The sequence below is a fragment of the Bos grunniens genome, chromosome 4, assembly GCF_055505025.1.
Source record: "Bos grunniens cultivar Pamir isolate PY7600 chromosome 4, Bosgru_T2T1.0, whole genome shotgun sequence".
Classification (NCBI taxonomy): Eukaryota; Metazoa; Chordata; class Mammalia; order Artiodactyla; family Bovidae; genus Bos; species Bos grunniens.
Window position 1 is genome coordinate 49,239,387 of NC_141168.1, and position 24,705 is coordinate 49,264,091.

General features: G+C 40.5%; 1 protein-coding gene and 1 non-coding gene across 9 annotated transcripts in view; both read right to left on the minus strand.

Moving 5' to 3' along the window:
• The window catches only part of OSBPL3 (oxysterol binding protein like 3), a 199,669-nt gene that overhangs the window by 57,982 nt on the left and 116,982 nt on the right, over positions 1-24,705 (minus strand). For 6 of the 8 annotated variants that reach the window (XM_086396293.1, XM_086396287.1, XM_086396294.1 and 3 more), the window contains 9 exons: positions 22,831-22,947; positions 22,625-22,678; positions 20,685-20,798; positions 17,268-17,435; positions 16,567-16,690; positions 15,125-15,228; positions 14,829-14,921; positions 13,609-13,765; positions 1,075-1,205 (listed from right to left, as the gene is read on the minus strand). In XM_086396293.1, coding sequence (XP_086252419.1) covers positions 1,075-1,205; positions 13,609-13,765; positions 14,829-14,921; positions 15,125-15,228; positions 16,567-16,690; positions 17,268-17,435; positions 20,685-20,798; positions 22,625-22,678; positions 22,831-22,947 — 1,062 coding nt within the window. The remainder of the gene's footprint in view (positions 1-1,074; positions 1,206-13,608; positions 13,766-14,828; positions 14,922-15,124; positions 15,229-16,566; positions 16,691-17,267; positions 17,436-20,684; positions 20,799-22,624; positions 22,679-22,830; positions 22,948-24,705) is intronic. The other 2 variants (XM_086396295.1, XM_086396291.1) reach the window with 1 other exon arrangement.
• LOC147374079 (U6atac minor spliceosomal RNA) lies at positions 22,447-22,572 on the minus strand. Its single transcript, XR_015163323.1, has one exon. It is a non-coding gene; the product is annotated as a U6atac minor spliceosomal RNA (small nuclear RNA).

Consider the following 24,705-nt stretch of genomic DNA (forward strand, 5'->3'; position numbering starts at 1 on the left):
AACAATTAACATTATACCAAAAGTATCACTTTACTTCTCTCGGTAACATGATGAATAGAAAGCATAAGTGGGTATTTTCTAGTTCTCTCATTGCTTGAGTTAGCTTCTGAAAACAAGAATTCATCTAAATTCACCTAAAATTCATATCCCCTACCTGACCCTACATAGAAAGTTCAGTATCACTTCAGAAGGTAATTGTGTATGCACACACTCTCTCTTTTCATAGTAAGGATTCTACATAGAAGTAAAGCATAGGAGCAAGTAAGTATGTTCTTTGAAAAGTTCTCCAGCTTTTGAAAGATTTAGAGTGAACAATCAGATACTGTCAGCTATTCAAAATAGAACACCAGGACACTGCACTTCAATGCAGCCCAGTTCTGAGAAATAAAACTGCAATCAATGGGGGAAAAAGGAGAGAGCGTGAATGACAGGCTGGCTCACTGGAAAACATTTGAGGCTTGGCAGTGATTTTTCTGTTTATTAAGCAGGCACAGTGACTGCCTGACACTCCTTATGACTCATCTCTTTGTGCCCACAGCGGGGAGCAGGTGGGACCTAAATGTTTGTACTATCAAATCAAATCACTTGCCTGTCTTTGAAAGAGATAGGCTGTAAACAGGTAAACCAGATTAACCCTGGGCTGTAGAGAAGAGTGTGAATTCAAAATTTCACTCTGCTGCCTGTATCTATCAATTTGGAAAATCAGTCAAAGCTTGTGAAATCTTAGGTATGGAAATCTGCAAACCATCAGACTTTGTAAGCATTAACAAACAAATGTCTGTAAGACAAACATGTAACAAAAGCTTTACAAAAACAGAAAACTCAAGATAAATAGGAGGAAACCAAACAGAGTATCTAATGCTCAATGAAATATTTGCTACTAAGATTTGGAGTAGGCTCAGCTTTGGTGTTTAGAATAAGCAGAATAAGCTGATGAAAGGTTAGAATATAATTTGGATAATGTGTTTGGTTTTCTCATGAATTTTCAACACAACCATGGCGATGGAAAACATAAAAAGTTCATGAGCCCAGACACACTGCCAGGCTTTGCTGTGACACAGAGGTGTAACTTACGGATGACAGAGCATGCTTCAGACCAAGGACCTGGGCAGAGGGGGAGGCAGAAACATCCTGCTCCATCAGTTGCTTCAGTTTCTCTCTCTCCGTTGATATGGTATTAAAAGCTGACCTTAAAGTGAAGTAGACTATAAAGATATAATCATTATAAAAAAGAATAAAGGAAGAGGCATAATTATAAACAAGAAACAGAGAATTCTTATAAAAGAATTTAGAAAAGTAACAGTCATGAATATTTCCCGTTCAGCAAATGTACCCTATTGTGGCTTTAAAAAATACATCTGAAATGTACAACACCAAAAGTGAACCCTAATGTAAACCATGGGCTTATGGTGATAATGATGTTTCAGTGTAGGTTTACTGATGCTCAAGAAATGGACCGCTCTGGTGGGATGTTGATAGTGAACAAGGTTGTGTATGCGTGTGTGGGGGAGTGGGTATGGGAACACCAAACTTCTTGCTCAGTTTGCTGTGAACCTGAAACTACTCTAGAAAATAAGATCTATTAAAATTTTGAAAATTACACACATTTGTCAATTCCAAAGTCCCTATCCACAGAAATTCCGTTATGACCTGTTACCAATATATTTTGACAGTTGAAAGGACTATACGTTTCAATTATCAACATTTAGTTTTGTTTGTATTCCTAATGACTGGAAATGTCTGCAAACACAACTTATTGGGATGTCAGAAGGAAAATGGTAACAAGGCAGAGGAGAAACGAGACAGCACTTTAATTTGTTGTCCAAAAGTAATCACTAGTGAGAATCAGATAGACTTTGTGTATCTTGGGACTTTGTGTGATACCCTGAAAAAGACACAGTGTTAATTTTGTTGAACACCAGCCCAAGGATGGGCCATCTGAATCTGATCATGATGAAACATCAGACAACCCTAGAATGAGGACCATTCTATTTTTTAAAATTGGCCTGTATTCTTCAAAAGTGTCATTTCATCAAAGAAAAGAAAAACTCAGAAACTGTTCCCAATTAAAGAAGACTAAAGAGGTATGATAGTTAAATGCAATCTATGACTACAGACTAGATTCTGTACTGAAGGGGAAAGGGATATTGCTATAATTGACATTTGAATATGAAAGGCAGAATAGGTAAAAGTACTATTTTGATGCTAAATTTCCTGAGTTTCATAACTAAACTGTGGTTAAGGAACAGAATATCCTTATTCTTAGGAAATATACATGATAGTATAAATGCATTAAAAAAAAGACGACGAAAAAAAATTAATTAATTAAAAAAAGACGATGTATGGATCCTATTTTCACATGGATCAAAAAAATAAACAAATGCACACATATCTGCATGTGTATGTACGGTTGTGTTTGTGTGTGTGTGCGTGTGTGTAGAAACAGATAAATGTGGCACAATATTAAAAATGGAGAACTTGGGTAAAGATACCCGAGTTTTTTAATTATTCTTGCACCTTGCCTGTAAGTTTGAAATTATTTCCCAAAAGGTGTTAACTACCCTTTTCCTTATTAGTCTTTTCACCTGCCTGACCCAGGAATTCCCTGCCTCTCAACCTGGCATTCAGCACTTGGTTCACTTGAGTGAGCATTTAGGTCCAGTGAAAGCTCAGTGTTATTTGGCACTCAGATGCCTGAACTAAAGTTTTTAAAACTGTTTTTAGGTACAGTAAAAAATACACCAAGTTTTGATTAAATAATGTACAAGTTCAGTTCAGTTCAGTGGCTAAGTTGTGTCCGACTCTTCGCGACGCCATGAATCACAGGACGCCAGGCCTCTCTGTCCATCACCAACTCTCGGAGTTAACTCAAACTCAGGTCCATTGAGTCGGTAATGCCATCCAGCCATCTCATCCTCTGTCGTCCCCTTCTCCTCCTGCCCCCAATCCCTTCCAGCATCAGGGTCTTTTCCAGTGAGTCAACTCTTTGCATGAGGTGGCCAAAGTATTGTAGTTTCAGCTTCAGCATCAGTCCTTCCAATGAACACCCAGGACTGATCTCCAAGTTACCTCCAAGGAATAATGCAACTGTCATCTGAATTATTGATCATGGAAATCACATTTGAATATTATCTTTCCAATCTCCTTTATTCTATATTGTTTTAGAAAGGCAGGAAGAGGGAAGAGGCTGATACATACTTCTTCTCTAATGGCCTGGCATACTACTAAATTCTCTGGCGGCTGCATTTTTAGAGGCACTGCTACTTAGGAGTGGCCAATTCAGTATCACAGAAATTAAACATGCATGACTGACTTGCTCCCTTCACTCCACAGCCATGCAGACAACTGAACCTCTCTCAGTAGGCCGTCCCTGAACTTATCTGAGGTTGTGGTGTTTACCCAGACTCAGAGCTTCTTCACAAAATCACAGGACAAATAAGCAATTTATTTAAATGCAAACACATTATTAATATATGATGCTTCTGGTGACCAAAGATGGGGTCAATAGGTACCAATTTTTCTAATAGTGTCTATGGAACAAGTTTAGCTCTTTGATTTAAACAACACCATTGAGCAAAATAATGGCCAGCACAATAGAGCCAGCAATAGTGTGGGCTCCAGCGGCAGCACTGGGTTCTTCCCAGATCCAACACTTATTCACTGTAAGACTTCTTACAAGGATACACTGCACCTGGACCCCAGTTTCCTCCCTTGTAAATAGGGACAATAATTGCATTTACTTCATAAGATCATTATGGGGATTAAGTAAGCTAAAGCACTTAACCTAAAGCATCATATATAATACATAATAAATGATACTGAAATAATAATAGTGATGGTAATAAAAGAAACATACAAGGATGAAAGTGATGATAACTGCAGTCTTTTGAAATACGGGCAGCAGTTTTTAGATATCTGAGTCTCTTGCTGGGACATCATTTATAAATAAATGCACACAGGGTATATAAGTTCTATGAATGAGAGACTAACTAGAATCTGTTGAGCATTAGGAGTAGGGGAAGCTCTTAGCTGGTGAGCAACCAGCCCAGCAGCTAACTCACAAACTGCACTTTAGGTTCTATTAGATGCGCATCCCATCCCTGGCAACCCCACAGGATCCCCACGACCATCTGAGTGGGTCCTTGGGGAAACATCTCTTCACTGTTATTTCTTGGTAAGTTTCCTTAGTTTATTATTATAATTCTTTTCATAAAACATTATACTGGTTTCGGTATACAACATAATGATTCAATATTTGTATACATTTCTAAATGATCAACAGAATAAGTCTAGTTAATATCTGTCAATTCACATAAGTACAAAAATTTTTTTTCACCGTCATGTTTATTGCATAGACGTGGCACCCAGCTGGTTGTCACTTTAACAAATCAATTCCTCTGGCTTTCAGGTGGCCGGCATAAAACAAGGTATTCAACCAAGCTAGAAGATTAGGGCTTCCCTGATGGCTCAGATGGTAAAGAATCTGCTTGTAATGCAGGAGACCCAGGTTGAATCCCTGGGTTGGGAAGATCCCCAGGAGAAGGGAATGGCTACCCACTCCAGTATTCTTGCCTGCAGAATCCCATGGACAGATGAGCCTGGTGGGCTACACTCCGTGGGGTTGCAGAATCGGACATAATCAAGCAACTTTCACTTATAGAAGATTACTATTAAAATTTTTTAATCAGAATATACACTTCGGCTCAAAATGTACAGCTGACAAGACTGTTGAGGGCATAAGACAAGCAGAAAATAACTCACACAGTCACTATACTTAAAGTCTTAAGTGCTTTCTAAACCACCTGAAAAGGGGGCTCAGGGGACCAAATCAGGCACTAAATTTCTTAAATGACTATTTAGACCCACTCAGAGAACAATAAAATAGTCCTTTACAGCACTCTAATGATCCAGCACACACAGAGCAATGGTTAGAGGCTGATCATGGGAGACCATATTTACATTAACTACTAAAGACACAGGATCCCAGAGGTCAGAAATATTTTCTGTGGCAGAAGTGTTAATTTCTAATAGGATACTATAGACAAATCAAAAGTTAAAAAAAATAGAAAGATCTAATGAGTGGATCACATCCATGGGTATCTAATCATAAACAAAGCCATATAGACAGTTTTAGATGCTCAGAGCTACGAAGAATCACTAAGGCCCCCTGCTGCATAGAATGACCAGCTCCTCTCACCTCTAAACCTTCTTGCCAAATAGCATTTGGGCTCATGCTTGGAGCATCTGCTGTCCCCTAAAGCCATCCACTTTTGTTCTTAGACTCTTTTTGTGTTAAGAAAGTCCATCCTTTTTCTAAGTTAATGTTCACCTCAGTGTCTCATTGGCAAAAAGAACTACTTCCTCTTTCACGGAGCGTCTGAATATCGAAAGGAATTATACCTCTTTCCCAGACTGTCTTTAGCCATTTTCTCAAACACTCTCTCTGTACTAAGAGAGTGGGACATAGGCTGAGCTTTGGACAGATCGAAGCACCATAAGCATCGTATGATCAGTTGCATGCTTAGTCGTTCAAGTCGCATCCGACTCTTTGCAACGCTATGGACTGCAGCCCACTAGGCTCCTCTGTCTGTGGAATTCTCCAGGCAAGAATACTGGAATGGGTGGCCATGCCTTCCTCCAGGGGTTCTTCCCAACCCAGGGAGTGAACCCAGGTCTCCTCCAAGCCACCAGGGAAGCCCCATATGATCACTATCTTTCCCATTTCCATGGGCTTCCACGTCGTTCTTTTATTGACTTAGACAGTGAGAGCAGAGTTGGCATGTTTGGATGGTGAAAGGTGGTGCTAAAGGACACCTATACTCCTAACTGCCTGTGCTCTATTTAATATGCTCCAGTTTCTCTACACTAGAAAAGAAAATCCTCTTGAAGAAGACAGTTAAGAATACCATGGACACAGCTCTACAGAAGCAGTGTGGTACAAGGGAAAGATATTGTGCAATGAAAGAAAGGTGAACTGAAATCCTACCACTTATCACATAGTTGCTATTTAGATTTTGGACAAATCCTTGGTTTCCACATCTGTGTGTGTGGATAATGCCCATATCTCAAAAGGGCTTTGAGGAAAATGAGAAAGCACATTATTATATAGCACCCAACCTACAGTAGGACTCCTTTTTCTTTCTTTCTAATGAAAACTACATTTTGGTGAATTCTTATTTGTTTTTCTTTTGGCTGCATCATCTAGCATGTGGGAGATGTTAACATCTAAAATATCTAAGATGATCTCATCTGTAATCTTGTTTCTCTTAATTCTCAAACTACACAGGACATCCATAGTTTTAAAACACTTCCGAGTCCATCTTCTACACAAACAGTTCTTTCATTTAGTTATATTAGGTAATTTGATTACTTATTTACTGATAAATTACATGACTGCAGTTGCTTGGCAGATTTTTATGCTAAATTCTAAATTATGCTTGATAAATGAACTGGCTTCATGTATATTTTTTAGCTTTTAATCTTTGAAAATGATACCATTATGACATATTTGGCTTTTATTCAATGCTTCCATAAGCTCAAAACAGTTAACAAATGACCTCTCAATGAAAACTCAACCCAGGAAAAGAATCCAGGAACAAAATAACATCAAATAATCTAACAGAGTTTAATTTTGTTCTACTTTTAGCCTTTATATTTGTAAATGAAGATTTCTCTCATTGCAAATACCTTTCACAGGTTGCAAGAGATGTATTTTAAATACTTCATTTTTTTTTCCTTTCCAAGGCAGAATGTGATTACCTACTTGTGTTTGGAACACCCTGACCCCAGTCCTATACTAATTCATGCTTTCCCATCTTAAATCTGCTCACCATTTCTGCTTCTGCTACTAGTAGAACAATTTTTCCATAAAATCTCATTGTAACAATAAGCAATAGTAAGAATAATTTCCATTCAGTGAAAAACAATTATTCACAGAAGACAATTATAGAATTTTTGAGAGCCCAAAGAGTCAGAACGACTATTTCAGGACATTTAACAGATGAGGCAACTGAGATCCAGAGAGATTAATCAGTGAGGTGTAAGTCCCACAGCTAGTCAGGAACAGAGGTGGCTTAGTCTAATGCAAGTTTTCTGACTTAGCTGGTATAGAGGGTTAGCTCCAAAGACGCTTACTATTTGCATTGTTTGCTGATGTGTTTCTCAGGAAGTTTAGCTCCAGACTGGCAATAGCTGATAGCAGTTTGGGGAGGAGGAAGAATTTCCATAATAACATTGAAAATCCTTAAATCATTAAGTTAAACAAAGCTAACAGATTTCCCTGCTGCAGGACTTCTCAGGGTCTTTAATATTTACTGTTTCTGGTGTAAATGCACAGCAGATTATAGTCAGCAATGTTTTGCAAACATTCTAACCCATGGAATTTTGTTTTTTAAAGTGTTTTTATGGGCAATGTGTTCCATGAACTACATTTTGGTATATGTAAAATTCCAAGGACAGAAAAGCCTGGTGGGCTACAGTCCATGGAATCACAAAGAGTTAGACACAACTGAGTGTGCATGCACACACACATACACACACACAAGCTAATATTTGTAAGGCAAATTATTTACACTTTTAGATTTTAGTACACGTTGTTCTCTGATTTGTTTGTGTGTGTGTGAACACAGACACAAAGCCAGACACATGAACCAATGACACACCATAAAATCAAACTTATAGTCTACAATATACTACAAACACTTTTTAGGATGGGTGTATATTGATTTTCTACCACCTGATCCAACTTCTATGAAACAGGGAGAATTCAGATGCATTTAACACGTTGAAGAAAAAGTAGGTAATACAGATTATTTACAACACCAGTGGAATTCTTGCCTTGAGTTCAGCTGTTTTGAAATCACAGTCAATAGATTAGTGATACAGCTAAAAAAGTACAATAAAAATTGTCAGTAACAAAACCAGGCTTACAAAGGAAGAAAGGTCAAGATGCTTCAAAAGTATGAATGGAAGTGAGAAAGCAAGCAAGGTCACAGGACACAGAGGGAACCTGAAAACTGTCTTCCTTTTGTGAGGTCTCTGAGTTACAACCTGTATAAATGCAACTCCCTGAGATCTTCCAGTCTGGGCAAGAACACTAAAACCACAGGAATGAAACTACACTTGCTGGGCTGCTTGTAGAATTTGCTATCTGCAAGCCCGTGGGGCTCAGGCTAAAGTTGAATAGGTGCTCCTGGGCCTTTTCTCAGAGCACAAATCCTGCAGCCAGCTGGTTTTCACAAAGCCCGAAAGACAGAGCAGCTGGCTGATGCCCATGACCTTGCATGAGGTCGGGCCCACGGGCTGGAGGATGGGACCAGTGTATCCAGTCAGTATAGCAACTGCTGTCCTGCTGAGGAAGCAGCTTCTTCAAGGTAGGTAAAATTAAGCTTGTTCTCTCCTGCAGGGAGACATTATCTTCTCATTTTTAAAAGGACAGCTCATATTAGTAAAAAGTAATGGCATTGTGTATACAAATTCCCTCCCACACAACCTAAAATGAAACAATCTGATTACAAGGGGTCCAGAGAACACACAGTAGGGTGCATGAAGATCTTTAAAGGGGTTGGGCCAGGTAATTCTTCCCATTTTATAGATAAATCATACAACTGCACCACGAAACATGGACAAAGTTCTAATGGTCGCTTGGACAAGAGTCTGAAGTGGGAATTTGTAAAGAGCATGAAATGGTTTCCTCATAACCAACACATTTTAGACTTAGAAGGTAAGGAAAGAGGGAAAGGAATCAGTGATATAAAGGAAGGAAAATCGGGGCGGTAAGAGGAAAAAGGAAATGTCTTCTCTTATTTCAAGCACTGTCCTCCCATTTAACAATTTTTAACTCATTTTCTCCTTTAAAAAATAATAATATATGAAAAATGTTTTAAAAAGCAGAAAGAAGATAATACAAAGAATGCTCAAACTACTGCACAATTGCACTCATCAGAAGGCAATGGCACCCCACTCCAGTACTCTTGCCTGGAAAATCCCATGGATGGAGGGCCCTGGTGGGCTGCAGTCCATGGGGTCGCTAGGAGTCGGACACGATTGAGCGATTTCACTTTATTTTTTCACTTTCATGCATTGGAGAAGGAAATGGCAACCCACTCCAGTGTTCTTGCCTGGAGAATCCCAGGGACGGGGGAGCCTGGTGGGCTGCCATCTATGGGGTCGCACAGAGTCGGACACGACTGAAGCGACTTAGCAGCAGCAGCAGCACACGCTAGTAAAGTAATGCTCAAAATTCTCCAAGCCAGGCTTCAGCAATACGAGAACTGTGAAATTCTAGATGTTCAAGCTGGTTTTAGAAAAGGCAGAGGAACGAGGGATCAAATTGCCAACATCTGCTGGATCTTCAAAAAAGCAAGAGAGTTCCAGAAAAACATCTATTTCTGCTTTATAGACTAAGCCAAAGCCTTTGACTGTGTGGATCACAATAAACTGTGGAAAATTCTGAAAGAGATGGGAATACCAGACCACCTGACCTGCCTCTTGAGAAACCTATATGCAGGTCAGGAAGCAACAGTTAGAACTGGACACTGAACAACAGACTGGTTCCAAATAGGAAAAGGAGTACATCAAGGCTGTATATTGTCACCCTGCTTATTTAACTTCTATGCAGAGTAATCATGAGAAAGGCTGAGCTGCAAGAAGCATAAGCTGGAATCAAGATTGCCGGGAGAAATAACAATAACCTCAGATATGCAGATGACACCACCCTTATGGCAGAAAGTGAAGAGGAACTAAAACGCCTCTTGATGAAAGTGAAAGAGGAGAGTGAAAAAGTTGGCTTCAAACTCAACATTCAGAAAACTAAGGTCATGGCATCTGGTCCTATGACTTCATGGCAAATAGATGGGTAAACAGTGGAAACAGTGTCAGACTTTATTTTTTGGGGCTCCAAGATCATTGCAGATGGTGATTGCAGCTATGAAATTAAAAGAAGCTTACTCCTTGGAAGGAAAATCATGACCAACCTAGATAGCATATTGAAAAGCAAAGATATTACTTTGCCAACAAAGGTCCGTCTAGTCAAGGCTATGGTTTTTCCAGTGGTCATGTATGGATGTGAGAGTTGGACTGTGAAGAAAGCTGAGCACCGAGGAATTGATGCTTTTGAACTGTGGTGTTGGAGAAGACTCTTGAGAGTTCCTTGGACTGCAAGGAGATCCAACCAGTCCATTCTAAAGGAGATCAGTCCTGGGTGTCCTTTGGAAGGACTGATGCTAAAGCTGAAACTCCAATACTTTGGCCACCTGATGTGAAGAGTTGATTCATTGGAAAAGACTCTGATGCTTGGAGGGATTGGGGGCAGGAGGAGAAGGGCATGACAGAGGATGAGATGGCCACCTGACCTGCCTCTTGAGAAACCTATATGCAGGTCAGGAAGCAACAGTTAGAACAGAACTGGACATGGAACATCACCAACTCAATGGACGTGAGTTTGAGTAAACTCCAGGAGTTGGTGATGGACAGGGAGGCTTGGCATGCTGCAATTCATGGGGTCACAAAGAGTTGGACACGACTGAGCGACTGAACTCAAATGAGTCTCCATCACTAAAACACTGGTATATATATCCTTCCAGGTTTTTTAATATGCCTATATATATCAGATTAATATATTTTCCCCAAAAAACAGGATCATGCCTTGTATTTTTTGCTACTGCAGTCCATGGGGTCACAAAGAGTCGGATACAACTGAGTGACTGAACTGAACTGTGTGTATCTTCCAATACCTATAAAAATAACCCTGGCTAACTCTATCTTTGAGGGCAGTGAGACAGCAGGTGAGAAGCACAGACTCGGGGTCAGGCAAGTTAGGGTTCAAGTCTGTTTGGCTACTTTCTCCCCTGGAACCCTCACAAAGTTCTTTGCCTTCTCTAAATCTCAGATTTCTTATCTGTACACTGATAAGAGGTTACAGTCATACCTACTCCGTGGTATGAATTCAAGAAACATTGCATGTTAATTTCTTATTAGCAAACACCTGGCAAGACGTGTTCGATATAAGGTAGATGATATTATTATTATTGTAGCTGTTAAGTATTCTATTATATGATTACACTGCAGTTTAAAAATCTAATCTCTTTACTGTCAGGCATTTGGGTTATTTCTAATTTTTTTTTTAAAAAACTTTCTATTCTGAAATTTCACAGGAAGTTGCAACAACAGTACAGAGAAGCCCTGGGTGCCCTACCTCCAGTTTCCCACAGTGGTAACATCTTACATAACGTTGGCGCTACATCTAAGCCACGAAATGGATGTTGGTATAACCTGCAGCTCTGATTCTGATTTTGCAAGTTTGACAAGGCTCTCACTTGTGGATATGGGTATAAGTACCAGTCAGTGCAATTTTATCGTATGTGTAGATTCATGGACTCGCCACCAAAATCAGGATAGATCTTACTACCAGCCTTCATAATCATACTTTCCCTCTTTTTCTCTTCCTTGTTCCTGACTCGTGTAACCACCAGTCACTTTTCCATTTCTAAACATGGATCACTTCAAGAGTGTTAATAAGTGTAAGCACACACTAGGACACCTTTTGAGATTGGCTATTTTGGGTCAGCATGTTGTGCTTGAGAACACGTCCACAGTGGCCTGTATCCAGGTAACTCCTTTTTGTTGCTGAGTAGTGAGGAACAGTGTTCTGTTGTATGGATATATCACCTTTTGTTTAACCACTCGTCTGCTGAAGGATATTTGGGTTGTTTCAGTCTTTGGCTAATACATCTGCTGTGAACATTTGTGTATAGGATTTTGAGTGGACTTAAGTTTACATTTATTTCTTTGGGATAAATGCCTAGGAATGTGAACATTGGGTTGTATTTGAAGCGCATGTTGGTTTTATAGAAAACTGCCAAACTATTCTCCAGAATGGCTGTACCATCTTGCATTGTCACTAGCAATATATGAGAGATCCGGTTTCTCTGTATCCTCATCAGCTGTCTGTACTTTTTTTTAATTTTAGCTATTCTAACGGTACATAATAATGTCTCATCATGGTTTGGATTTGCATTTTCCTAATGATATGGAAGGGCTTCCCTGATGGCTCAGTGGTAAAGAATCTGTCACATGCAAGAGCCATGGGTTCAATCCCTGGGTAGGGAAGATTCCCTGAAAAAAGGAAATGGCAACCTGCTCTAGTATGCTTGTCCGAGAAATCCCATGGACAGAGAAACCTGGTGGGCTACCATCCATGGGATCACAAAAAAGTTGGACACAACTTAGCGACTAAACAACAAATGATATTGAAAAATCTAATTTTTGATATAAACAATGCTACAATGGACTTCTTTGGGTAATTTTTTTTTTAATTTAATTTAATTTCTTTATTTTTGGCTGTGCTGGGACTTCATTGCTATGTGAGCTTTTCTGTATTTGCGATGAGCAAGGGCTGCTCTTCATTGCAGTGCACAGGCTTCTCACTGGAGTGGCTTCTCTTGTGGCAGAGCACAGGCTCAAGGGCGCTCTGGCTTCAGTTGTTGCAGCACGTGGGCTCAACAGTTGCAGTTCCAGGGCTCTAGAGCACAGGCTCAATAGTTGTGGTGCATGGGCTTAGGTGCTCTGCAGCATATGAGATCTTCCCAGACTAGGGATCAAATCTGCGTCTCCTGCATTGGCAGGTGGATTCTTTACCACTGAGCCACCATGGAAGCACATGTCGTTGGATAACTTTTAAGTTAACTCCTATGAATGAATTCTTGAAAGTAGAACTGCTGAACAGATAGTTTTTTTTAAAAGTTGAAACATGATGTAACATTGCCTTCCAGAAAAGTACCAATTTACATTCTCATCACTCTCATATAAATTGCTCAGCCTTTAAAGTATTCCTAAGGCTCTCACCATCTTCCCTATAAGTTAAAGAGAGACTTTTGCCAATACACTCCCTATTACCAACAGAATAAACAAAAAATAAAAATTAGATTGCCTGAAATCCTCCTTGGAAGGAAAGTTATGACCAACCTAGATAGCATATTCAAAAGCAGAAACATTACTTTGCCAACAAAGGTCCATCTAGTCAAGGCTATGGTTTTTCCAGTGGTCATGTATGGATGCGAGAGTTGGACTGTGAAGAAAGCTGAGCGCCGAAGAATTGACGCTTTTGAACTGTGGGGTTGGAGAAGACTCTTGAGAGTCCCTTGGACTGCAAGGAGATCCAACCAGTCCATCCTAAAGGAGATCAGTTCTGGGTGTTCTTTGGAAGGACTGATGCTAAAGCTGAAACTCCAATACTTTGGCCACCTCATGTGAAGAGTTGATTCATTGGAAAAGACTCTGATGCTGGGAAGGATTGGGGGCAGGAGGAGAAGGGGACGACAGAGGATGAGATTGCTGGATGGCATCACCGACTTGATGGACATGAGTTTGGGTGAACTCCGGGAGTTGGTGATGGACAGGGAGGCCTGGCGTGCTGCAATTCATGGGGTCGCAAAGAGTCGGATATGACTGAGCAACTGAACTGAACTGAACTGAAATCCTAATAGAGCAGAAAATGAACCAACTAAGAGTCCCTTCTCCAAGGACTTTCCCACATTCAGACAAGCACATAGTATTTTCATCAAACACACTGGAAGAAAAAAACACAAAAAAGAAAGAAAACTCATTTACCTTTATGGGCAATATGACACAGATCCTCTTGCATTTTAGAAAACTCTGATGAGGTTTCAGAGCCATCAGAATAATTTTTCTCTTCTCCAAAATCTAGTGTAGACAAATTAGGATTGGAGGAATGCAGTCTTATTGGGCCAGAAAAAGGCTTAGGTACCTGAAGTGACACCAAAGGGAGATATTACTTTTTAGATGTGAATTGCTTAGACTATTCACTTGTTTCTAAGATTGGAAAGTAGAAAAGAAGAACATTCTACAGAACATTTTTTTTTAATTGAGTGATAAATTTCAATATGAAAACTCAGGGAAACACTTGCCATGGCAACTTCCATTGGCTTCTTATGAAATATAAGTGAGTGAGAAATCACATTTTTAATTGGAGATGATCATAACTTTAAAGCGATAGGTTTAAAATGACAGCTAAAGTGGCCAGACTCTTTCTCATTTATATTCAATTCCTTCCTCCTTGCGATAATCACCCAGGATCTAGGTTGCTAATATTAATAGTTCATGGAGTAGGTTTAAAAATGTTTTCTTTATTAGCACGTGGTGCTTCTACAAAACAAATCACCTTCTCAGATGTTTTGAACACAAATCTCTCTTTGCTTTGAAAGTATTTCAATTCAATCCATAAAGTGCTTTAAACCAGAGTTACATAAGAGTGTAACAGTTTCTGTAAGTTCCTGATTTATTTTGACCCTAATAATGCTGCAATTTAATATATAATGACTGAGCTGCAAATCTTGGCTTAGCTGTGCATTGGGAAAGTCAGCAGTTAGTGTTATGCAGTGAACTTCTGATGGGAGATGGGAAGGTTGGAGAGAAGAGACAGTCTATACAATGTCCTGCTCCAGAAGACTCTGGCCAGTGGGCTCGGCGGGATGGTGAGTGCACTGAGCCACAGAAAAGGTGGGACAGGGCACACAACCACAGCAGCCACAAATCAAGGTGCACACCCCAGTACGAAGAGAGCAGGCAGGCTAAGCAGTAAAGAAGGGGAAACCAAAGCCCTAGAAGTGACTGCAGTCGCTCCAACTGCATCCCATTTTTCCTTTACTCAATATGCATGACATGCTTATTTTAGCATTCAGAAAACCCAAGTGATTGAATTCCTGTCTCTGCACAGGGTATCTGAGAGTAACTACAGCATAGTCATTTTTCCATGGGCCCCCAGCATGTGTCCCTGAGGAAACCAGCCTGGAGGGGAAAGCAAGGGTTACCTGCAGCGTTCCTTTAGCGTCTTTGCCAAGAGCTCTGGACCGCCACCTCCTGTGTGATCTTTTTTCCTTTTTGGGACTTTCAAAAGCTCCACCCTTTGTTTTAAAACAGGAAAGAGAGCACAGACAGTAAGATGCACCAAACCAACAGGGAAAGACACACACCAGAGTGACCAACTCCATCCCCTTGAATTTGGCTGAAGCAACCAGCCAGAAAACTTCCCTGTTAGTGAAAGGCTGGGAGGAGAGAGGAAAGCCTAAGAGTGCCAGCAGGCAAACAGAAATGGGCTCTGGCTGACCTGGATGGCATTGATAGCTGGTGCCGAATATGTCCGATGCAGGATGTCCATATTTTGCAGAAGCTGGCTCATCTCCACCAGGTAGGCATGACAGTGTGCCAGGTCTGCAGGGGGAAAACAAGAGGAGAAGTAAGAGCCCCTTGTCTTGCGTTCAACCTTCACTGTACTAGAGCCGGCTATTTTTCTCATCTATCTATATTTGTTTTTACATATGTAAAGCTAGGAAATTTTACTTCCGTTTTTATAGGAGGGGCAGTAGACTTGTGGTTAAGGGCATAGATCTAGAGAACCAGGCTGCCTCAGTTTGAATGTACTTAACAAACTGAATCGTGGCCAAATTACATAACTTCTCTGTGCCTCAGTTTCCTTACAGGCTTCCCGGGTGGCACTAGTGCTGAAGAATCCACCTGCCAATGCAGGAGATGCACGAGATGCGGGTTCAACACTTGGGAAGATCCCCTGGAGTAGGAAATGGCAACTCACTCTACTATTCTTGCCTGAAAAATCCCATAGACAGGAGCCTGCCAGGCTACAGTCCATGAGGGGATAATGATATTGTGAGCTCACAGGACAGTTGAGTTAAATAAGTTGATAAATGCAGAGTTCTTTTATTGCTCATATTTATCGAGGGCAACATTTCATGGCCCCAGATGTGATCCTATCTGCATTCAACAGAGAAAAATGCAATTTTCAGGCATCTTTCTCTGACAGTGGTTCTTAATCATGGCTATGTTTTAAAAATCAACTGGTGAGGTTCTTAAAATTACCTATGTCAAAGTCTCATCCCTGGTTAATTAAGTCAGAATAGTCCCAACCTCACTGATGACTTCTTTTTTAGTTCCATAGGTGATTCTTCACTAAGGTTGAGAGCACTGAGCTTCCTTATGGCAAGAGTGGCGCCTTACCAGAATCAGTTTGGGAACTGTGAAAAACTAGTGATGCCAGGGCCCCACCCCGCACTAACTTAAAGGGATTCTCTGGGAGAGGGGCCTGAGCATGGGTATCCTGGCATTTTAAAAGCTCTCTTGCAATTCTAATGTGCAGCCAGAGTAGAGAACACCTGTTTGGTGAGGAATCTCCATTTGATTCACCCACTCACCTCTAAACAGTGATTTGTAAGTTCTTGGATGCGTATCAGAATCATTTTTGGCACTTAAGCCAAAATTCTGTGATTCTGTGATTTAGCAGTCTATGTGGAAACTGGGCATCGCTGCTTAAAGCACAGAAAAGGAAACCTACTCGCACACACCCCCAAGGGAAGACATGAAACTCTGAGTGTCTTTTGTTTATAACGAGCACAGATCTTCATAAGCCAAATCTGACAGGGAACATAGACCAGTCTAGAGGGAGAATATAAATTCACCTGGAGTATAAACGGAATAAGGAAAATCTATGAGCAGAGGTTTTCGACAAAAAGAAGCAGAGGTTTTGAGTCACTCTACCTTTGGAGCATTTTTCCATGTCCTCTGAAGACTGTAACCATAATGGAACTCGAGTCTCACCACCACAAGAAAATGATAAATTGCTTCCGGTTTGAAACGAATTCTGCTTTGATATACTGCTACGCTGTTCCACAGATGACACAAGCACATTATAAATGAAAACAGAGCCTGGTGGGAACACTTTAGGGTAAAGGATAATAAAGGGGGCTAGTTGCTAATGGAAGCCATCTGTCCATAATGAGAAAGAAGCGTCTAGCAAAGCACTCCATCAGAGACCCTGAGAGCTCCAGCTGTCACCCATGTGGCCACACCGTGCTACAGGCCCCTGAATTCTCCTCCTGCCAAATGATAACCATATGAAAAGATGACACAAATGTTGGGAAAGATTGTGTGGTTCTGTATGACTATAAATGTATCTCCTGCATTTTACAGCCAGAAAGCAAACTAAAGTCAAAGTGATCAAGGGAGAGTCGGGATGTTAAATTCCTCTGTACATGCTCTTCTTCAGTTATCTCAGCATTAATAGATGCTCCTCTGGCCCTGGCTCTGACTGAGGGGACATACAGACAAATAAAATCCTAGATCAAACTCATTCTGCTCCTCCCTGTTAACCTCTCCTTCCTCAGACACTGCCCCCAGGAGCAGACTCCCCCCAACAAAGCCACCTACTTCCTTTAGATTCATGATTGGCAAATCATTACCTTCCTACTTGAAATGGTGTCCATGACCCCAGGACCGGAGTCTGGAACTGTAGATCCTGGGAAAAAATGATTAACTTCGTGTGGAAACATGGCGATTTCATTCTGACGGTACATTCTGTGGTGGCGGAGTTTGGATACCCACTCATCAAAGACGTCCTCTGACTTCACCTAGATTGTGTTGGGTCGAAAGGACACAAGAGTGTCACTCATCTAAGAAACAGTTAGTCATCCCGTTGAGGTCATTCCTGGCCCCTCTTCATCCTGACACACGTAGAACTGTGGAAGTACCAGTCTGTTTACTTCATGTACACTCATGTAGTATATGGAGCAAGTCTATGGAGTAGGAGATGGAAAGTAAGAGTGGTCTTCATAAACTCTACATGTAAGCATCCTATGAAAGAGCCAACTGTTATGCTATTATTAAGACATAGTAAACAACAAGCAAGTTGAAATTTATATTTATCCATCTCTTACAAGAAGAAAAAAGAATTAGAAAAAAGGATATTTATCCGTCTCTTAAAGCAGTTCCAAGTTCTCCTGTCCCCATTTTTCATATCCCCACTGAAAACATTACACCACTTTTTATTAATAAAAAACCTCTTTTCTAATTCAGACTTCTCAGATCAATCTTCTCTGAACTGGAGAGAATGAATAAATTCTTCTTGAAATATTTAACCTTGTTCATCTTCTCTGACAACGAAATGTTACTGAGGAATACATGTTAATGAATGTGAAGGTTATTTACAAGAACATTTCTCCCACTCTTAGAAAACAAAAGTCTGATAAAGTATTATCAGTGATTTCCAGGATTTTTCAAACACACAAACACAAACTTTTAGCCATTCTCTCTGTGATTGACTATCAATGTGTAATTTCTATGAAGAATAATGTTTGTATGTAGTAACTTTTATTATAAAATACATCAAATGTGCATAGAATACTAAAAAGAATATATGAAGCACCTATGCACCATAAATATCTCTGAATAGTTAATATTTCTATGTGTGTATGATGGTACATTAATACTTTCAAAATAAAAAGTGATAGACATCTATATATGAGAAAACAGAGACTCATGAAAAGGCAATATAAATGACTCCAAAAGAATACTCAGTAGGTTAACTTCCAAGAAGAAAAATCCAGGTCAATTCAGTTAAAATCTTTACTAAAGCTGTGACTGAGAGCAAGGATGTGGAAATAAATGTCAGCAACATTCTTCATTTAGGAAGTGCTTGGTTGACATCTATGTTTGTTGTGTTGGTTAGAAATACACACAAGACTTGAAACCCCACCAGGTTCTACTGGATGTGCCATTTACAAGTAGAAGCAACACAGACTCACATCTATTTGCCTCCTTTAAATTATGTTCTTGAAATGTACTTCATTTCCCAGACCTTGCTGCTGGGCATTTTATAGGAATCTTGTGTCATTCTTTGTTCTAGTCTACTATCAGAGGCCATTAAAAATCAGTGCCCAGAGCATTCCTCTTGACCCATTTTTTAACTGGGTTAAACGAGGCAGAAGAACAAAAGCACTTTCTTAAATAACTGACCAGGGTTCTGCATTAGCCCCTTAGGTAGTCACAGGACGGTGGGTGTACAGCTACTTAACTCTCTGCTGCCCAGACCCCCTTCTATGATACAGGAAGAGACTGGGACTGGACGGCTCACATTAGAAACTGTCCGACTCTGAGACCATCAACCAGGACCTCAGAGAAGTCCACACACCTGCTCTCACAGTCATAACTAATGGTCAGAATGGACAGGAAACACACACAGAACTGAAAGTGAATCAACACAGAGAAATATTAACCAGCGTTTATCACGATATTAGTATTTGATGTATTTCGAGGCATTCTAGTTCTTTAAAAATTAGGGATTAATCATTGCTTTTACTCTGTTAACTAGAATAGTGGATAAACAAAACTGTATTATTTCCTGACCACGTCAACAGAGAGAAATAAGAGTTACTGGAAGAACACAGAGAAATTACTTGAGAGGAGGTGAAGTGGTAAACCTTCAAAGATTTTTTAAAAATCTTTCTTTAAGAAAGATTATAGGTCTCTCCCTCCTTTGATTCACATTGGTTACTCTTAGTCAGGGGTATTGTGACCACCCCAGGGGATGTCTGATGACATCTGCAGACATTTGGGGGCTGTGATAACTAGACGAGGGTTGTTACTGACATCTAGTGGGTGTAGGCCAGGGCATCTTACAATGCACAAGACAGGCCCCCATGGCAAAGGAGTTTCCAGCCCACCCTCCAGATGTGCTGAAGGTGAGAAACCCTGCTCTAAACAGTTATTACACCCATAAGTACAGGGGCTTAGGCTTAAAAAACAGTACAGATTTGACTGTCCTGGGCAGTCCATCAACTACATGTATGTGCTAAACATGTATCTGCCCAAGTACCACAGACATGTCATGGGGAGGACAATAATACACTAAGATGTGAAGATCATAATCTCATGCTTTTATTTTCCCAATTCTCAGCCCCCATTCCCAATATTCCAAGTAATTCGTCCAAGTAAGAAAGGACTCTTACGTTTTCTCAATTAATTTCTAACCCTCGGGTAACACCTAAGGTAACACCTAATATATAATTATATATAATAAATGAACCTATTGAGCTTACAGTGGGTCAGGCATTACACCAAGTTTTCCACATTCAGCTCCACAAGATGAGCAAAGTAGTTCCCATTGTGGGGGCAGGAAGTGGTGAGAAAACTAAGACTTTCAGAGATTCAATAATTTGTCAAACGCTGAAAGCAAGTAAGTAGTCAGGTGTTCAAGATCTGAACCAGATCTGGATCTCCAAAGCTCTTGCTTCATGCTTTTAATTATCTACACAACCTGCAGCAGAAGGGGCAGAAGAATGGAGTGAAGCACTCCATTGCAGAGACACTATTTAGAGACCCGTCCTTTAGGAGAAAAATTTTTAACATCACTGTGGTATGAGAATTTTAATCCCTATAAAGTTAGTTGACGTTGTAAGCCAGAGCTTCACAGACTAAAGATCATATTATATTTCAGGAAACACATTTTATTCTACGGCAAATGGTTCTTCACTAAAGATGGTACTGCCTGGGAGTAGAGAGAGTTTGTATTTGAAAACATGAAGTTTTTTTTAGGTTACTAATGTCACAGTCACAATGGAGGAAGGATATGAGGGAGAAGAGACAAGGATGTTGAATTTATTTTATTGAGTCCCAGTGTGAGAGACTCCCTACACAATGAAGAACTGTCCCATCCAGATAGCAACAGGATCCTTAGAAATACTTTCCTAATGAAGATCTTCTACACGTTGGCTGGATGTTCTGAAATTCAAAACGCATCACCAGTGGTACTGTAACTGACAATTCCTTTGCAACATGAAGGATCTGTGCACAGGGGGACAGCACCTGGGCAGCAGTCTCACCTTCAGATGGTAAATGTGCTCCTCGGTATCCAGGTCTATGCACTTGGATGATTTCTTCACAGACATCACCGAGAGCCCGACGTCGATGCAGCCATGCAGCTTCTCTCTCTCTATCTGCAGAGGCACAAAGGGCCCCCCATGAGAACCACAGTGTTAAAACCACCGGAACATCCTTGACACTCCTTTCCCTCTCCCTCCCCTTCCACACACACTAATAGTTAACACAACAGCCACATTTCTCCAGCACTTAGTGTGAACCAGTGCTGAGTGCTGTGCATGCGTCATCCTATTTAACCTAAAGGGGAGACTGAATCGCAGAGGGTCAAGTAACAAGCAGAAGGTAAGGAAAGTCGGAAGTTAGCCCTGTGGATTGACTCCCACAGCAGTGAATTCACCTGTTAATGGCACCACTTCCTGCAGGATTTCTGGGGTCTAAATTCATTTGGAAGTGATTTTAAAAGAGGAGTAACTTTGTTTTCTACCTTTGTGACTCTATTTCTATTTTGTATTAGTTTCATTTGTACTCATTTTTTAGATTCCACATATAAGCAATATCATACGATCATGATATTTGTCTTTACGTATCTGACTTACTTCACTCAGTATGACAATCTCTAGGTCCACTCATTGGCTGCAAATGACATTATTCCTTTCTTTTTCATGGAGTAATATGGTTGCAAGGGGGAAGTGTGGGGGGATGGGAAATTGGGAGGTTGGGACTGACATATACACTATATATAAATAACTAGAAAGAACCTAGTGTACATCACAGGGAACTCAATACTCTGTAATGACCTATGTGGAAATAGAATCTAAAACAGTATGGGTGCATGTATAACTGATTCACTGCACTGTACAGCAGAAACACAGCATTATAAATCAACTATACTCCAATAAAAATTAATTAAACAAAAAATTTTAAAAGCTGAATAAAACATACAAACAAAAAGAGGAGTAAGGAAGCTAAGACAGGCCACTGTGGGTCAGGCACTTTGGCACGTTTCTGCAGGTACCCCTACAGGGTGAGCCCCATGAGCGAGGCAGGGAGAGGAAGGCAGGAGGAGAGAAGTGCTGGGTGAGAGAGGGACTCTCGTGCAGGTAGGACCAGCAGTTATCCTGAGCCCTGGTGGGCCGTTTGCCTGGTGTCCACACACAGGGGCATCTCCTGTCACCTTCACCAAGGACTTTCCCCACTAAACCCCTCAGTGCCCAGAATAGTAGGAGGACACGTCCTATGTTTTGTTCTTGTTACCTCGCTGGGAAGAGGTCTCTCCCCACTCAGAGAACCCCATAGTACAACCCTAAGACCAGAACCCACAGCTGGGTACCCAGTGGAGTATTGAGAGGGGCCCTCACACCTCCACTTGGTGGGTGAACTGAGCCCACGCAGAACCTAGAGAGGAGACAGAAGGGAACAGGCACCTCTGTTCCCTGAGAGAGAAACACCACCACCCTCATGGTTTCCAGTGGGAAATGCAATCCCAAATGTACAGTCTCATCCACCAGCCTACAACCACTGTGTGCGTGCTCAGCTGCTCAGTCGGGTCTGACTCTCTGCAGCCCCATAGACTGTAGCCCGCCAGGCTTCTCTGTCCATGAGGATTCTCCAGGCAAGAATGCTGGAATGAGCTGCCACTTCCTCCTCCAGGGATCTTCCTGACCCAGGGATCGAACCTGGGTCTACGGCACCGTGGGCAGATTCTTTACCGATTGAGCCACTATATTATTGTTGTTCAGTTGCCCAGTTGTATCCGACTCTTTGCGACACCAGTGGTTAGATGCCAGGAAGTAGGTGGCAATGCCTCAACCATATGCATGTTGTCAGGCTCAAGAGCCTCTTCCATCCTCATCAAGGGGAGTGCTAACCTTCTCTCCTTTCATACAACATGACTAGCCTGGAGAATTCTTCAATAGCATGCTGGATTAACCAGACCACTTACGTCAGTTTGGTTCTTGGCATATTTCAAGATTCCTCTGTCCAGATAGAAGAATCTCTGTGGGGAACAAAGTAGAATTCATTAAAACATTCTATTTAAATGTCCTTCTCTTGGTCTCCTTGCTCAGCCTCAAATTAAATATAAGTGCCTAAGAAGAGGGCCTGAGTAGGGAATGTGGGTACAAAGGTGAGTCCCAAGCCAGTTCTTACCTTATGCCAGCCTTTCAAGGGCCATTTTCTCTTTTTCAGCAAAAATCCTTTCTGTATTGGTGGCTCTTGGGTGTAATTCATCTCTCCCCTCAATCCTTCCACCACTTCCCAGCTGTCCTGTTCCAATGAAAGAGTTCAGGCTCAATGATTATCTTTAAATGATTATCAGGTTCAATATATACATATATATCCAATAGTAACATTAAGAAGCACTTGATCCCATTTGTAAATCCATCCAAGATAATGAGATTGGCTGGGTGTGCTGGGGAAAAGAAATCCAGGCTTAATTTATGTACAGTTCTTAGACTTTATAGATTTAATGCTACAATTTAGTGGCATCAAATTTGTCTGTTTTTCAGGAGCTCTCTCTCAGAAGGGAATGTCTCTTCCTCTTCTGGTGCTTGAACTTTGACCACCACAGCTAGAGGTAAGGATTTTGCTATAAATTCTATTTTTGTTCCCTTTGCATCATCAGTTACTTTCACTCACTACTAGACTTCAGTCTAACTTTGAATCCAAAGCTACAGACATCAAGATGAAAACTGGGCAGGAGGGATGGGGTGGCTGAGAAAATTGGCCCAAAAGCGTGAGACTGCGTTGAGTTGGCAAACATGACAAGTTGTTTGAAATAATGATTTAGGCACACTATCCCCAAATTCTAGGTATTAAAATTGTTGGAAATCTTGAAGCATCAAAAAGGTGGTTCTGCAACACATATTTTCACTCTCTTTTCCCAGAAATTTTGTTTTCTCCTCCTTTCTTTTGTTTAAAAAACTTGGGGTGAGGGCAGTGTGGAGGAGGGTACAATTATTGCTCTTCTAAGCTGTTTGCAATTTGGGGGGACAAATAGTTATATAATAAATCTTCCACTGTCGGCTATTTAGGTTATTTCAACTAATTGGCTAAAAAATAATTTTAAAAGGAATACTAAAGAAAAACACTCCATGGCAGATTCACATTGATGTATGGCAAAACCAATACAATATTGTAAAGTAATTAGCCTCCAATTAAAATAAATAAATTTTTATTAAAAAATAAATTAATTAAAAAAAGAAAAACACTAAAAGTTCTAAAAAGTTATTTTTAAATACTTGAAAATGCACATATTCATTGCAAAATTATCCCAAGGTAGACCAAAATTGGCAACACTTCAGTGGTTTTTAAATTTTTTATTGTTATTATATTTTGTTGAGATATAACATACATGATATGCACAGATCTTAAGATTGCAAGTTGAAGAATTTATAAATCTATACCTACCATCCAGATCAGAGAGAAAACATTTCCAACCCAGGATATTTTAATTTTGACAAACATGCCTTTCCCCTCCTCAGGTTTACTGAGCTATTACTGACCTGTAACATATGAAGCTTTAAGACGTACAATGAGATGATTTGATACACTTCTATTCCCTCACATAATTACTGTTTGTGTGTGTGTGTGTGGTGATAACATTTAAGATCTACTCTCTTAATGACTTTCAAGTATATAGTACTGTTAATTACAGTCACCAAGCTATACATTGGCTCCTCAGAGCATATTCATCTTATGGCTGGGAATTTGTACCATTAACCAATATCTCCCCACTCCCTCCACCCTCCACCCCACCCTGGCAGCCACCATTCTGCTCTCTCCTTCTATGAGCTCCGCATCTTTAGATTCTGAATATAAGTGAAAATATGCAGTATTTGTCTTTCTCTGATTTATTTCCCTTAGCATAATGCCCTCAAGATCCATTCATGTTGTCATAAAAGGCAGGTTTTTTTAATGGCTGAATAACATCCCATTGTATGTGTGAAGTGAAGTGAAGTCGCTCAGTCGTGTCCGACTCTTTGCAACCCCATGGACTGTAGCCCACCAGGCTTCTCCATCCAT